General features: G+C 43.9%; 1 protein-coding gene across 1 annotated transcript; it reads right to left on the bottom strand.

Moving 5' to 3' along the window:
• Positions 1-6116: 6116 nt before the first annotated feature.
• On the bottom strand, positions 6117-9316 carry HOXC8 (homeobox C8; the record flags this gene model as incomplete). The annotated part of the gene is made up of 2 exons (XM_081316958.1): positions 8567-9316; positions 6117-6409 (listed from the first exon to the last, which is right to left on the bottom strand). Exons 1-2 carry the CDS (start codon positions 9000-9002, stop codon positions 6117-6119), a joined length of 729 nt encoding a protein of 242 aa, XP_081173084.1. The 5' UTR covers positions 9003-9316.
• Between the last annotated feature and the right edge of the window lie 8083 nt (positions 9317-17399).

Below are 17399 nucleotides of genomic sequence, written 5' to 3'. Positions count from 1 at the left end.
TCCCAGGCGCCCTTTACCTTTCCTTTTAGCCTGAGCTCCCACTGTCCTGCAGGCCTTCCCCGAGCCTTAAGACAGCTGCTGGAAACGGTGGGCTCCTGCTAGAGCCCATGGATCTGATTCATTTCTAGACCTTAGCCAAAGGCAGGGAGAGGCCGGGGTGGTGGTGGTGGTGGTGGCATCTGAAGGGCGAGTCCTTTCTGTGGGCACCCGGAGGACCGCGGGCCTGCTGTGAAGCCGGACATAGCATCCCCCTTTTTCCAGGCACTTAAGACATTGCAAAGGAGGGGTGATATTTTCGGCTCTTTATTTCCCAACACGCCCGCTGTACCAATGTTGATTGCGGGGTAGATTTTTATTTTTAAAGGGGTCTCTTGGAAACACGAACGTTGCGCGGCGCGGGGAGAAGCCAGAGAAAAGGGTGAGGTGGTGGAAACTGCACAAAAGGGAGAGCGGAAGAGAAAAGTCAAGTGGGTGCTGGAATATTTGCCGGCTTTTACCTGCCTCTCAGTGGCTCTGAGCGGGCCTGATAGACCCTTATATATATATATTCTGTATACATACATACATACATACATACATACATACATACATACATATTCTATATATTCTATATATTCTATATATTCTATATATTCTGTATATTCTGTATATTCTCGCCTGGACGTCCAATCCTTCCTGGGGGAAAGAAGGTTGCTCTTTCTCAGACTACGTGAGAATATGAGTCTGTCTGAAATTCCCATTATGGGGAATGGTCCAACCGGATGAGAGGGAAATTACTTTTTTTCCCCCCCACCACCACTTTACAAACCGACAATAAATTTTATAACAGGTAGTTAAAAGTTACGACGAGGAAGCTTAGAAGGGACAATGGACGGCCCCGTTTTCTACAGAGAAAGGCGGTCCAAACACAACTTGCCCGACCAGGAACGGAACCTGCCCGGTTCTCTCCGGTGCCCTAGTGCCCCGACCACTCCGAAGTCAGACAAGGTGATGCCTCCTTCTCTTTCAGGTGGGGGTGAGAAAAAATCACTTCGCATCTCCTGGCGCTGGACAGGAGTCGCACTTCGCTTTTGCGAGAGGGGAAAAAAAAAAAAAATAAACGGCGCGCATCAAAATCAGGGAAGCGAACACGAAAGAAAGCTCTGGATGAGAAAGAGAAAGGTTCCAATTCTCCCGACTTTTCCCAAGAAACCTTCTTTCCCCCCCCCCCCCCAGGCTAGGCCCAAAGAGTCCAAACTTCAAAGTTTTGTCCAGGCGGGTGAGGTATCATTTCTGTACATCTTAGTCGAAGCCCTCTTTCCCCCCCCACCCCATCCCACCCCCCTGGTAGGGGCATATTACTATCTAACGGCTGTTGTGATGAGAATAATATATTAAAAGAAAATGAGCACTATGCTTCGGCGCAGTTTTTCGAGAAATTGTTATTTTTCACAAATCGCAAATGGAGACAGGAAGAAATTTTGATTGGCTAATAAAAAGAAAAGTGCAGAATAAGGTGGTGTGGTGTTTCTTTCTCCAGGCGGGTGGGTGAGTCACACTGCAGAAAATACTGAAGCAATGACCCTTTTCCAAAAACAGCTACTTTCCGAAAAGCTTATCTTCTTTTAAATTACTTCCAACCATAAAAATGGCCATCCCTTCTCCTTCTTTTCTCCTTTCCTCTTCAAATAGCGAAGAAGCGATTTATCCGACACACACACCCCTTTAAAAATAAGCGCATATTGCCTAACGATGTTTATAAACTATAAACATTTCTGTCCCCCCCCCCCAATGTAACAGCTTTTCCTTGCAATTTCGATAACTTAACTTCTACCCCTTTGATAGATAAGTCTCATTTGGGAGATTCCTTCGAATCAAGCCACTCTTCAAGAATGTGGGCTTAAATATGATGGATAAAGAGCAGATCGCCCCTCTCGCTGCTCTTCTTTCTCTTTCTTTTTCTGCCCTCGCTTTTTCAGATTCCGTCTTTGGAATTAAATTAAATTAAATGAACTTTCCTCTCCTTTCCTCTCCTTTCCTCTCCTTGCAGGGGTTATTATTATTATTATTTTAGGCGTCAGTTAGTGGAAGGGATCAGATGCTCCAAGCACGGCTTTGAAAGGTGTAGGTTTGTATTTTGTTCATTCCTTGGTGGGGGGGGTTTAATAAGAAGGAGGGAGGCTATAGCCCATGAGATGAATACATTCTGAATCCACACACACACACACACACACACACACACAAACAAAAGCCTGTACAAAATTTCTCCTTCTCTCTCTGCTTCACACACACACAGGCAGACAGGCAGAAAGTTTAGCAAAGGCCAGGGCCCTCTTAGTTTTGAGGAGTAATAATAAATCGGCTTACCTTTCTACTCTGCGGCCTGCTAAAGTCTACTGAGGCAAAGCTTTATGGTCGACCCCCGTGCAAAGACCAGAAGGATGGGTGGGTTGGACGCTAGGGTGTCCACTCAAGGAGATGCCCTTTAAGTTAGGGCGGGCGGGCGTGTGCTCTAGCCGTCAGGTTGTGAATTCGGATTAGAGCCGAGGCTGGGACTCAAGTCTGCCCTTTGGGATGTGAGGAGTGGGACGGGACCTTAAGACCGGGCCAGGGTTTTCTCCCCCCTACTTTCCAATCCTCAAAATATGGGAAAGGTGCAGAGTCACCCATGGGAGCCTGCATTAGTCTCACGAAGGAGGGGGAGGTGTTTCTAGTCTGTTGGGGAGTTGCCTTTGCCTCTGCGGGCAACCTGTACCCTACTTCTATGACATTGAGCAGGTTCCCAAATTCCTGGGAGTACCTAAGCACCTACTTTGGGGGTACCAATGCATATTGGAATGCAGTAACATTTGATCCCTGATCTCCAAGCACAGAGGCCAGCACACCTCTGGACCGATCACAAACCCAACTCGCAACCCTAAAGCAGGGATCTGTGGATGTAATTGTGCAAAATAAATGTGCTGCTGATCATAGGGCCTTTCTTTTTCCCCTCTGGCCTTACCTCCCTGAGGCCCTTCTTCTGTGTCCAGAGTTGCTCGGGCACATAGGAGTAGACCCCTGCACATTTGCGCTCCCCCACACGTACATTTACGTGTTCTGCGCATTTAAGGTTGGAAGATAAAGGACTTCTCCCAACGGAGGGGGTGGGTGGGTGGGTGGCGGGCCTGTATCTTTTCCAGCTTCTGCACACTAAGCCAAGATGCATCTTAGGAATCTTGTAGTTACACTTATCTGGAGTATCAGCGTAAACAAACTGTCCCCTTTCATACCAAATACTGAGTTAGGATAGAGTCCATTTCTCAGCAGAGGAGATATAGGAATAGGAATATCCTACAGAAGCGGAATGCCTTTCTTGTGTGTGTGTGTGTGTGTGTGTGTGTGTGTGTGTGTGTATACATGCGCACGCACGCGCACGCGCACACACACACATAGATATCAATATGTGGGGGGAGGGGCAGCAGAAGGAGGAGAGAAGAGCTCAGAGGAAACACATAGATGTGTGTGTGAGAGAGGGGAGGGGAGAGAGAGAGAGGCAGCTTAACTGTATGCATGTTTTGGACAAACAGATCACAGAGAACTCATATATGCTTAGTACTTTAAATGCCTTTTGCTAAGTAAAGTGTGTGCAATACACACACACACACACATTATTTCTTCAGCTGGCTGCTACTGGCTTATAAATACGTACATTACATCACAGACTACTTTGTAGCTCCTCTGTTAAAATCATATTCTACTTGTTTTGTTTTCTGGATAAGGAGCCCAGAAAGGCCAGCTCCTTCCATTTTATTTCCCCCTTTGCTTAAGAATAAGAATACAAATAAAAATAAGATTACCCAAAGCAGAAAACTATGCAAGGGCCCTGCAATAATGAGATTTCCAGTGAAAAATCTTTACTGAAAGAATTGATTTTTAAAGGAATGGATAAGAAGATCCTAATAAAGGCCACACATTTATAACAAAGAAATGGAATGGTATTGTAAAAACAATAATTGGGAGGGAGGGGCAAGCACAGAGCTAAGTTTAGTTTGGGCAGGGGGCGTTGTCCCTCAGGCCTTTGGAGGAGGAGGAGGAGGAGGAGGAGGTGACAATCCCTGGATCCACGTGTAGATTCAAGATTTGTTTGTGTTAACCTGGAGCACAACCTTAAAGCATATTTTCTGGAAGATAAATTCCATTGTAACTTCTCCAGTAAAATGCAATCTAAGAAAACTTCTCCCATGACATTTCATTCCATCAGCGAAATACTGATCAGACTATTAGGGGATTCACACATAGGCTCCCCAACACTCCTTTGGGCTGATTCAGCTGGGGCCCATATAGTACACAGTGTGCGTGTTCCCACATTTCATAGCTTCATCCTAATCCAGGATCGAGATATTTGAACCCTGTACCAGCTTTCTTTCAATCAAAAGCTGGATCTTGGTTTTAGGCTGCCAGTAATTTGAAGGCGCCACTTGCTCACCAGTAAATTTGAGCAGGTGAGTTTATAGAGGTGGGTGTATCTAAAGAATTGCCCAGCTATTAAAAAGCTCAATCTAGGTATTCCCCCTTAAATTTTATTGTTTATTTACGTAATATCTCACGTATACAATACAAATTCCACGGGCGGCCAGAATTGCATTTCTAGCCGAAATTGCTACATTCAGAGTTTTGAACACGTAGAAGACTATGGTTGACATAAAACAGATGACATTTCTGTGTGGGTGTACTTCGAGCATCTTGCATTTACAGATAAGTCAAGACAAATAGATAACTATACATTCAGTGCAATTAAGTCCTAACTACATTATAAGCACAATAAAATAATACAATACTGTGCGTTCTTAACTAGGCAGTTTCAGTTGTTGGGAAAAAATTTTTTTTTTTCCAAAAACAAAACAAAAACAAAAACCAAACCGTAAGCAGCAACATACGACAACAAAACCGCGTTTACAAATACTTTCAAAGCATGATTCCTTCTATAGGTAGTGATAAGATACATTACAATGGTTTTGATCTTATTATTATTAATAATATTATTATTTTCTGCTACTTAGTAGCTTGCAATTAGGGCAATACACAACTCTTCTTAAACTGATTATGATGCTGTGGTTTCTGCAGTTCTTTATTATGTTATTTTACTATGTATAAGCCCCCATCTTGTTGCTAATAGAAGATTATTGCAGATTTCCCATTAGGTAGTACATGAAGAATGCTCACACAAGTGATCTATAGCAAATAATCCCATCGCCCCAGAATCCTTAATCTAGCTCCTCGCTTCTTCACGGGTACCCTAAGTATATTTATTCCTGGATCAGAGTAGCACGTTTTTCCTCCCCCTTCATATCAGGATGTTTAGGGATACACCCGTCTCCTGCAAATCAGAGTGGGGGGGGGGGGCTGTAGGTAAGTTCTCTCTTAAGTTCATAGAGCTTAAGTTCAGTAAGTAGGAAATGTTTGTCCTCAGGAATCTGCCAAGCCTCCACTTGTTTCCTAAAGAGGCAACACCAACATCAAAACAATAACAATTGTCCTTTAGGTGGTCCTGGCTAAAAGTGAAATCGTAAAGGTACCTTAGTGCAGAGCAGCAGATGAGTAGATAAGCTTGTTGTTGATGCTGCTTTCCTTTAAAATTAAGATCAACCTAAGTGATTATCCTGCTCTCTGTGACACCCCCACACCCCCACACACAGCCCCTTTCAGAGCATTCTGAAGCTGGGGAGGGCGGCGCAGGCATTCCAAAGAATACGATGCACATATTTTTGTTCTTAAGAGTAGGAAAAATTGCACGGAGTTGGGGATGATGCTGGTGCTGCTGGTGTGGGGGTGGAGGCAAAGTAGACGGTACTCAAAGAGCTAACTCGGGTTTTCAACGTGGTTGCGATCAGTCCAGTTCTATATTTACTTTATTGGAAGAAAAATTAGAGTGAATAATAAAATAAAGAAATCTCCGCTGCTGGGGGGAGAGTGGGGAAGAGAGAGCAGGGAAAGTACTATGACAATAACAAAAACAAAAAAAGGGAGGGCTACAACTGTTTGACAGGTAGTTACTGTTGTGCATGAGTCTCTCCGTTTCTATACTCTATAAAAGCGAATGACAGGTCGTAAACATCTCGATTTATCATCCGCCATAAAATGAGGACTTCAAGGAGACATCAGTCCTTGCTTTCTTCTTTTTCCTCTTCTTCTTTCTCCTCTTCCTCATTGGTTTCCTCCTCTGTCTTCTCCTCATCCCTCGCTCCCGGTAGCTTATCCTTGTTGTTTTCTTTCTTCCATTTCATCCTCCGGTTCTGGAACCAGATCTTGACTTGTCTCTCCGTCAGTCCCAGGGCGTGAGAGACCTCAATGCGCCTCTTCCGCGTCAAATAGGGGTTGAAGAGGAATTCCTTCTCTAACTCCAAGGTCTGATATCGGCTGTAAGTCTGCCTGCCACTGCGCCTTCCAGGAGCTGTGTGACACCAATATAATAGTAATAGTAATAGTAATAGTAATAGTAATAGTAATAGTAATAATAATAATAATAATGATAATAATAATAATAATAATAAGAACAACAATAATAATAATAAGAACAACAATAACAATACAACAACAACAACAACAACAACAACAACAATAATAATAATAATAATAATAATAATAATAATAATAATAATAGGTAAAGGTAAAGGTTCCCCCGCACATGCGTGCTAGTCGTTTCCGACTCTAGGGGCCGGTGCTCATCTCCGTTTCAAAGCCGAAGAGCCAGCGATTGTCCGAGGACGACTCCGTGGTCATGTGGCCGGCATGACTAGACGCCAAAGGCGCACGGAACGCTGTTACCTTCCCACTGTAGTGGTCCCTATTTTTCTACTTGCAGTTTTACGTGCTTTCGAACTGCTAGGTTGGCAGAAGCTGGGACGAGTAATAATAATAATAATAATAATAATAATAATAATAATAATAATAATAATAATAATAATAATAATAATAATAATAATAATAATAACAACAACAACAACCAAAAATAATATGAATAAGGACAACAAATATTTATGTGTTAGACCCTTCCTTCCTTCCTTCCCTTCCTGTTTTATTTTTCTGTTTTTTCTCTCCTACAGGAAGAAGCCCCTTCCTCCCTTCCTCCCTCCCGCCCTTCCTTCCTTCCCCCACCCCTCCTTCTCTTATCTTCTCTGCAAACTCTTACTGTCTCCTCTTCGTATTCCTACCTGCACACAACCAACCCTGGCTTCAAATAAACCCAACCTCCTAGCCAGAGTCTGCTGGCAACCTCGCTTCTCTCACTCCCCTCCATCCTCGATGTGGCCAAGTCAGGACTTTTCTCTACTTTCTAGTACAGGGACGGAGGGACGCAGCCTCTTCTTCTTCGTTTCTCCATCTTTGCTGATGGAAACCCCCAGGATAGGCGTTTCACTCCCGCTTCCTTTTTGTTTTCCATGCTTCTGCTTGTATGTGGGAGTGTCTTCCCAATACATCCATATGCATGGCTGTGGCAACTGAGGCGTTGAAAATGCAACCCAACGATTATAGATTACAGACAAAATACTCAGCTCTATCCGTATTGGCTCTCCATAATCTATGATATCAAGTGCCACACATGTTAGGATGTATTTGCCCCATTCTTCTAAGTGCCCCACTAGAGATTTGCTTAGAAGTCAAAACCCTCAATCACAACAATAACTTTTGGTCTTCCCCCTGCACATTTGATTCCTAAGCCTTTCTGGGCCCCGTTCTAGTCATCTTAATCTTAACAAAACAACTGGGTTTAAAACGTTTTGACTGAAACTGTCCTTTAATTTCCCTCTTTAAAACATGTGTTTTAAATTAAAAGGCCTTCCTTCTAAATAATACTTTAGGAAGGCGAAACTTGCCCTAAGTAAGTATTCTGCCATACTAATCTGTGGAGCATCTGGATGTAGTTGTTATATCTAACAATATCTAGAAGAATTATAATTATTAGTAGAGATTCATCTAAAAAAAAATCCTCCACAAATGGAATTTTAAATTGCCCTTCAAAGGTTTTAACTTTTAATTGCCACCCCCACTCAAAACAGCCACATCTTCTCAACCAAGTATCCTTTTGTGGCAAAGCTCACCTTTTAGCCCAAGGCGTCAAGCGGTTAAGCAAAGCTATATGACATTTTAGAAAAAAGCAGCGTATATATGAACATGCTAATAACCTCCTGGGAGCTGTTTCTTACTGCTCTCCTCCGGCAAGCCATAAAAAGAAAGTTTTACTTTATTGTGATTTAAACCCAGAAATCACCTTCCTGGCTTTTCAAAGACAACTGCAGCCCTTCTACTTTTTTTTAAAAAGGAGAAAACAACACCCCCACCCTCCTCCCCGCCATTGCCCAAACAGGAAGAAAAAAACAGGATTATAACCGACCCTTCTGTTCCCCTGTCTGCCTCTCCCCGCCGCTTCAAAATACAGATTACACTCCCCCCCTTCCTTCCTTCCTTCCTTCCTTCCTTCCTTCCTTCCTTCCTTCCTTCCTTCCTTCCTTCCTTTCTCTGCTTCAATAGGGAAGGGAAACAAAACAAAAACCACGATAAGAAGGAAGGAAAGGAGAGAGAGAGAGAGAGAGAGAGAAAAGATCCTAACCGTGCGGTCTCATCCATGGGAACATGAGACTGGGAGAAGAATTTTGATTTAAATGCCCTTGTCCCTCGCTAGAGTTACTGTTGGAGGAGGATTTACAGTCAGGATATTGAACCACGGCCGTCTCTTGCTGGGCACCATAAAGCGACTGTCTTGGTAGGGCTTCGTATCCATAGAATTTAGACGCCTCTCCGTGGCACGCCAGAGCGCAGGGGTTTTGCTGGTATCCAGAGTTAGAGATACTGGAGGTTCCGTGGTGGAAGAACTCCTGGACGTGGTGTGAAGGGTGTTGAAAGCCGGCAGCCGTGGTGCCCGGTCCGTACACGAGGGCATGGCTTCTGCTCACACTTTGTGGAAATCTGCAGTCGTAGTAAGTTGGTTCCAGGGACTCGCCGCCTTTGTACTTGGAGAAAAGAGGATTTACAAAATAGGAGCTCATGGTAGCTCTCGCATGAAAGGAAAGAAGGAAGTCGACCTTTTTTTGGTAGTTTTTTTTTAAAAAAATCTTTAATTCTATGAGATCAGTGCTAAGGACTCTCGTTCTCCCCTCTCCCTGGACTCCGCAAAGTCCTGGTGTAGTGGCTCTGCTGGTGTGTTGTTTTTTTTTTAATGCGCTCTCCCTCTCTCTCTCTCTCTCTCTCTCTCTCTCTCTCTCACTCTCTCTCTCTCTCTCTCTCTCCCTCAAAGACGTTTCATAGTGCCTGAGTGGGTATGGCTGCTTATGGCTAACGCTCTTGACTTCTCTTATATCCGTCGATAGGTAGAGCTCTCTCTCCCTCAGTTTCTCTTACTTGTTCCCTTCCCCTTAAACACCACAGGCAAATTCCTCAAACTCCCGGTGGTGAGGCTCTCACACGCGATCTTGGCTTCATCAATCCAACCCGCCGAGGCAGGCTAGGAAGAAATTGACAAGGGGAAATCGCGGGGGGTTCGCGGCGAGGTGACGGGGTGGTGGAGGAAGCAGCCCTTCGGACGAAGGAAAGGGGGTGGGGGGGAGGGAGGAATCAGACACCCTCATATCGAATGAATGGAACAGGGTTATGAAAGGTGCGCAGTAATACTCCGAGGTGCTCGCTCGCTGGCTCTCTCCCTCGCTCCCCCCTCCCTATGCTAAGAGCCTCTTCACTGATCTGAGCAAATGCATGCGCGGCGAGGTCAATTTAGGTTACTTCAACAGGTAATAGGTAGGAAACTCCAATCCGGATCATGTTTTTTTTTTTTTGGCTGGAGAGAGTGCTTAGCAGAAAAGGAATCCCAGACAGTAACCTCAGCAGGCCAGGGGAGTTGGTTAAGCAAGCCCAGCCCACCCGCCCCTTTCAAAAGGCGGAATTGCCCCTCCACAAGGGAGTTGGTGAGTCAGAATTCAGGAGAAGGAAGGGGCCACAGTTCCCATTGTAGAGGAGCAACCCACTACCAAGTGGGTGGGGGCGGTGTTGGTGGGTTTCCCCTCCCACACTTTCCTTGCCTACACCTTTGATCCCCAAAACAAAAATGGCGGGGATACGTTGGGTGGTGGTGGGGAGGACTGGGCTCCTCTCTGAAGAGGCCCTCAAGGCATCCCTTTGGAGGAATACAGAATATGGAGTCCCTCTGGTTTGAGTAATGGAAAGAGATGTAGAAGGGGAAAGGGAGATATATATAGATGTGTGTGTGTGTGTGTGTGTGTGTATAGTGTGTATATATATAGTGTATATATATATATAGTGTATATATATATAGTGTATATATATATATAGTGTATATATATATATATATATATATATATTTGTTTTTGTCTGTATGTGTAGGTCTAGAGTCTCGGGTCGAAACGTCGCCACAACTTTCTGAAGATGAAAGGAACGCGCCACAACTTTCTGAAGATGAAAGGAACGCGGGAAGAAACCCGAGACTCTAGACCTACATATATATATATATATATATATATATATATATATATATATATATATATATATATATATATATATATATATATATATATATATATATATATATATATATATATATATATATATATATATATATATATATATATATATATATACACACACACACACACACACACACATTTGTAAGAGGGGACAGAGAAGGAATTTCTGTAACAGAGACCCTGACTTAGTAACGGGCCACCACCACTTACCCCCCCTGTCTCTATTATCTAATGTTGGGGAATGGTTCATATATCTTATGCGTGTGATATGTTTCCAACATGTAGTGTTGCAAACCTCTCCCACACCACATTTCCACCCCCTCAATACTTTTTTCCACTCCACAGTGACCATTGGCTGAAAGCGTTAAGTTGGGAGATTTCCTTTCGTGTTTTTTTTTAATGGCTGCATTAAAGAGCTTAGGCCATTAAACAGAAGCATAAAAATCAGCAACCTTCTTCTCTCTTTCTAAAGTTTGCAAATTAATATTTCCTGTGCTTTTTAAAAGCAAAAAAGGATATTTTTTTTAGAAAAAAGTCAAAACCACTGGAATAAATTAACTGTCCTCCAGGCCCTTTCATTAAACCCATCAGAGCCATTTTTCTTCAATCCCTCCTCCCTCAAAACATTCAGTGTTTCTCTTTTTGCCTTCTCTTCCCCCAGAAAATGGCAACTAAGTCTATTTCAGAAGGGAGGGGAGAGGAAATCGAAACTGCTAGGCAGTGTGCAAAAAAGCAAAGCTGTGCTGGGCTATGGCTGCAATAAAGATTCATTTGGATTTGAAAGAGCAAACCACTATGTCCATCTATGAGCAAATTCATCCCTCACATTTTTTTTTCTGTTGGTGAGCCAAAGAGCATTGGTTCCTAAATCCTTTGAAATCAGAGGAACAACTATCACATTATCTGTCCTTTGGTTGTACTTTTTCTACACACACAGAGACAGACACAAAAAGAGAAAAAGTAACCAAGAGCTAACCATTCTTCAATACAATAGATGGTCTGAATGGTGCAAGAAATTGGGGTGAAGTGGATCCCCTCACTTTTCCCTCCCACAAAACACCAAGACTTAGTTTAATTTTTCTTCTTTCTATTTTTATTTAATTAGCACATTATATCAAATATGATTGCAATGATAAAAGACATCTACACTTATTTCTACACTGGATGCTAGAAAAACCTACCAGATCTTAAGTTAGAGAATCCTGAAACCAAGGTCAGCAACTCTTAAATAGCATAACAATTTTGGGGTTTTTGACTTGTCTTAACTGGCAGATTAAAGCTCAGAGTCATCAACAGGATGATTTACCAGAACTGGAAAGCAATACTTATATGAATTTAAATTTTTTGTCATGATTATCTTATTATGTAGTACAATATATTGAGTGTTGTGGTACGTGTGTGTGTGTGTGTGTGTGTGTGTGTGTGTTTGTATGTATGAATATATATAGTGTGTGTGTATAATGTATGTTCTTATGTATTATTATTAGAAACTTCTGTGATGATAGAAAGTTGGTCATATATATTTCATTCAGTCATACAAACATTTATTTGATTTTTTTTAAAGGATTTATCTTCATGGGCAAGGAAAAGGGAGAAGGGGGGGTGTACAGCACAATGTGCTTGTCACACTAGGAAGCAGAGCTGTAAGAGAGAGAATCCGTCAAAAAGACAGAGAAGAAGGTAAAACTTTTAATAAAAGGCAACCTATGCATTATTTTATTGTAAAGGCAGCATCATTTCGTGTGCTGTTGTTTCTTTTTTCCACGCTCATACAGGACGGCACGTTTATTTCCATTTCCATATCCATAAATGTTGGTGAAATACACCATATAAACTATCGCAACTGAAAGTGCCATATGCTCTCATTATAACTAACTGGATTCTGCGGTTTCGTAGGTTCGGGCTATAAAATGTAACTGCTGGCCTTCCTGTTATTACACAGATCTACCTGTATTTTGCCTTCGTCTAAAAGTAAAGGTAAAGACGCGAAGCACGTTTTGTGCAAAAGGCGTGTATGCCTACTAGCCGAGGACGTATAGAAGAGGATTCCCGCCCCCCGCCCCCCCAATTGCATAGTTCATAACGCCTTAAGGCTACGGCGCGGGGGAGGGGGTGTGCGTGCGCGAACCCTCCTTTTTTACGTACACGACCCAGCGGTACGCCATCAAACCCGGGCTTGTGCTCCAACCTAACTTTGACGTTGTTTTGCAAGTCATCGCTGACAGACGCTCATTCCAGCCCTTTTGCTTCTGGAGTTGGGCTTTTCCTGAAATCGTCCTGACAGGCCTCGAGGTAAGCGGCCGCTTTGTAAATAAAGCGGCTCCGGGCTTCTAAGATTGAGCAACAGCGCCATCTCGCGCCGGTTTGTCTCCAAGGCAGGCGCCTGCCGAACTGAGCCAACGGTGCGGGGTGGGAAGAAGAGCCCCTTTCCAAGGGGAGAGAGAGAGAGGGGGGGGGGCGAGAAATCAAAAATAGAGAGAGATCTCCCAGCACCACCTTCTTTTTACTCCACCCACCTCTCCCTCCCCCGCCTCTCTCTCTCTCTCTCTCTCTCTCTCTCTCTCTCTCTCTCTCTCTCTCTCTCCCCTCCGCACTCCCAGCCCATGCATACTATTATGTCCCAAAGGAAACAAAAGCCACGCAAAATCCTCCCCCCCTTTTTTTCCCCTTAAAAAAAGAGAGGGGGGGGGAAAAAGGGGAAAGAATTAGAACATCTGGCCTGACTTAATCGACAACAGATTCTGAAGGCTTGGAGAAAAATTAGGTTTTAATTATTGCAAGCAAGCAAGCGCGCGCGCGCGCGCGCGCACACACACACACACACACAAGGGCGCACCCTTCGCTCAGGTTGCTTCTGCTTCCCCCCCCCCTCCTCTTTTCTCCCCTGCCCCCCAGCTAAGCCCCGGTTGTCAGAACAATAACCCTGACGCGCTCGCTCGCTCGCGGGCACACACTCACACCCTTACACCACTGCCCGAGCGAAATGCAGCCGCTTCCCTCACCTCCCCTGTCAACCTCACCCCCTTCCCGCCCTCGCCCCCCCCCCCGCCCCCGGTTCACAACCTTTATTATTTATTTATTTATTTATTTATTTATTTATTTATTTATTTATTTATTTATTTATTTATTTATTTATTTATTTATTTATTATATATAAACAAACAGGGCTTCCTCCACTACCAAGCGTTAGAAGCTGGGGGGTGGGGGGGTGGGGGGTGGGGGGGGAACAGAAGGTGGGAGAGGGGGAGGAGGGGGGGTGGGTGGGAAATGCGCGTCTGTTGTTCGTTGCCGGTAGACAAAACATTCCAATAATCCGGTTTCAAAGGGAAGAGCACCCCACCTTATGAAAACCATAAAACGATTAAGGCCAGACGTCTAGCCGGTTCCGTGGCCCTGTTTTGTTCCATTCTATTCAGCAGCGGAGACAATCAAAGTTGTAAAGCTGGCATTTTTGGGCTGCGGAAATGTACCTCTGGGCTGCTTTCAAAGCTGCTGTATCCTGTCCTTCTTTGTATTGACTACAAAAGGGTTCTGTTTAGGGTTTTGGTTTTAAGGGCAAGATGAGAGGCCCACTCCTTCCTTCCTTCCTTCCTTCCTTCCTTCCTTCCTTCCTTCCTTCCTTCCTTCCTTCTTTCCTTCCACCCTTCCTTCCTTCCTTCCTTCCTTCCTTCCTTCCTTCCCTCCCTCCCTCCCTTCCTTCCTTCCTTTCCCCCTTCTCCTTCCCTCCATCCTTCTCTCCCTCCCTCCCTCCCCTCCTTTTTCTCCTCTCTGCCTCTCCAATAGGTATACATATCCGCACCCTACCCCCACCCCCATATAACATCCACTCAAACAACAACAGCGAGAAACTGGGAAACTGGGAGGATTATTACCGGGATTTTTAATTTAGAAAGCAAAGAAAGCAAAACGAATCTGCTGAGGCGAGAAGCAGGGTTCACCAACGAATGCAAGGTTGCTTGCAAAGTCAATCCTGTTGGGTGAAGATGCTTGAAGATGCAGTCCTGATAAGCATATTTGAGTCAGTTATTCCTAGTTACTTCTGGAAAAATGTACACACACACACACAGATCCACACGTACACTCCTGCCATTATATTATATCTGTGAAAAGAGAAGCCCTGGATTTTATGTGGAAGGCTTGTGCAGAAACTGACTCTATATTCCTCCATAAAACAAAGCAAGCTAGAAAGAAACGGAGAAAGAAAGAGGGAGGGAGGGAGGGAGGGAGGAGGAGGAGGAGAGAGAACAACAGTCTTATGGAAACAAAGGAAGCATAACTTACATTCTTTTCTTCTCCATTACCTCCAATGGGAGCTCAGCCCTGCGGGGGGGGGGGGGAGGTGGTTGAGGGAGAGAGAAAGGTGAAAGAGGCTGCATCTTTAGTCATCTTGAAAATGAGGTCTGGTGGAAGGGGTAGCATGGGGAAGGCTCAAAGTTAATAAAAGAGACCCAGGCTGGGCACTAGTCTATCAGAGAGAAGGTGAGAAAAGGAAGGAAGGAAGGAAGGAAGGAAGGAAGGAAGGAAGGAAGGAAGGACGGACAGATGGAGGGAAGGGAGGGAGGGAGGGAAGAGGAAGGAGGAAGGAAAGAAGGAAGGACAGATGAAGGAAGGAAGGATTTTAAAGATGGATATTCTTTTTTTGTTTTATCTTTTCAAATTCACATCGGACACAGGGTTGTAACTAGTAAATTGCCTCCGCCAGCATTCCTATTATAGCAGACAAAAGGAAAACGGGGGGGGAGGGGTTGTTATACATATTTATTTATTGCCCTTTACACGGAACTTTTCAATCCTTCCTGCCCTTCCGCATTGCTGGGTGCTGGGACCCTCTTGAAAAACACTACATAAAGCTAAGCTTGGCTGTTACATTTTCGCTGGAACGGAGAGCATTCTTTTCCTGCTCCTAAGTCTCTCTCTTTCCCCCCCCCCCCCACCGCCACCGCCGGTCTTATGCAACCTAGATAAACCCATAAGATTGCAAACTTAATTTTCATAAGCGAAAAGGCAGACAAAAGCACGAAGTAATAGTTTGAGAACGCCAGCGGGCCAAAAAGCCTCCAGAGATTTTTGTTTTGTGTTGTTTTGAAAAACCCATATTTGTTGTTCGTTTCTAAGGGAAGCTTGGCTCTTGCCAACCGCGATCTGTTTACCATTAGAAAAATTAGAGGATTTTTCGGCAAGCCCTGCTTTATAACAAGTTGGGATGAAGCATCTCGCGGATGTCTTCTCCGATTCCCCCCCCCACTCTTTTTTTCTTTTTCTTTTTTAAAAAAAAATCCTTTGACTTTCATTTAACCGGCCCTGGCAACAAGAGCCCTGCCTTTGTAAGAAAAAGATTTTCAAATCAGCTGTGAAAAATTAGAAATCCTGGCCTTCCACCTTCCCAAAGCCCCTTGCTCTAGCTGCCACCTTTCCCGCCGGCCCCGTGTCCTTTAACTCATTCCTAAACAGCGACCTTCGGAGTTTTTACACCCCCAGTTTCTCTCTCTCCCTGCCCGAGAAAGCGGTTTTAAAAGAGGCCTAGGGGCAGGGGGAGGGGAACCTTCCGAATTCCACTCCCTTAGGCTTTATCACATTTTAAGCTTTTTATTATTATTTAGATGATGCTCTCTCACTATTCAGCCCTAACGCTGCCATTAGGAACACACCATCCGCCCCCTCCTCTTTCCCCCCACCACCTTCCCTGTGGTGGTGGTACATTACGAACCTAATTCGTAATTGCTTGGGCCCCCAAGCGAGGCACTAACAAGTTTTTGGCACTTTGCTGATAATCCCAAAGCGTTCCAATAGAATTATCTCCGGACGATCACAAAAGTAAAAGAGGACTTTATCTGGGAGCCAAACCTGCACTGGAGCTGTATTTAATCTCGTACACATTCTTTGATTGCCCAGGGTCATAAATTAGTACAATTAATTACCCCAAATTAAAATGCAGAGCACCCTGCCGCCTTTTACCCGAAACTTCTCTCTCTCTCTCTCTCTCTCTCTCTCTCTCTCTCTCTCTCTCTCTCTCTCTCTCTCTCTCTCTCTCTCTCTCTCTCTCTCTCTCTCTCTTAGAGCAGGGCATTAGGCTGATATTGGTATATTGAGACACAAGGAGAAAGAGGAGCTCGGAGAGTGAGAAAGAAAAAAAATGGTAAACACTGGGAGCCGAAGATCTCTCTTCTTTTCCTACAATTTCCCGAGAAAAGATATTATTCTGCTCTTCTAAATATTTTCCGAAGGAAACCAGCGGTAATTAAATGGACATCTTTTTCCCAGAATTGTGTCCTTAAGAATCCCAAACAGCGTGTCCTTCCTCTTTCCTTCCTTTACAACTTATTCGGGGTGGGGGTGGGGGTGGGGGGGGAGGAGATATTATTCCTCCATAGGAGTTTACATTTTTTTTAATTAAAAAAAAAGACACCTTGATTACCGATGGGTTTTTTTTCCTCCTTTTTTTGGGTGAAGTTAGGTATATATTTACAGAAAGCTGTTCTACTATAGCAAAACATAACAGTGTTACAGAACGGTTCTGTGACAATCAGAGAAGACACAAATAAGTACACCAGTTTGACACGAGGACAGAAACATTGTTTTGAGCAATCACTCCCCCCCACACACACCATTTTTTCCTTTCTCCTTCTTTCCACCCCACCCACCCACCCACTTTTATTCTCTCCATTGTACAAAATATGCAACCACAACATCATAAAATAATAATTAAAAAAACCCCCACTGGATAAATTTAACTTATAAAATAAAATACTAACCCAAAAATTCAAGTACTTTGTTGTTTTTCTGAAAAGAAAAAAAAGTTTATTTTTAGTTGCAATTGTTAGGGATTTGTGTGTGTGTGTGTTTGCATTTTGTAAAGAAAAGCACTTCTTCTGTTTCCCTTTCTTTCTGCCTGTCTCTCTCTCATTATTA

This window comes from Vipera berus (genome assembly GCF_964194415.1).
Source record: "Vipera berus genome assembly, chromosome: 2".
NCBI lineage: Eukaryota > Metazoa > Chordata > Lepidosauria > Squamata > Viperidae > Vipera > Vipera berus.
The sequence above is the reverse complement of the archived record's forward strand: the minus strand, read 5'-3'. Positions and strand labels throughout refer to the sequence as shown.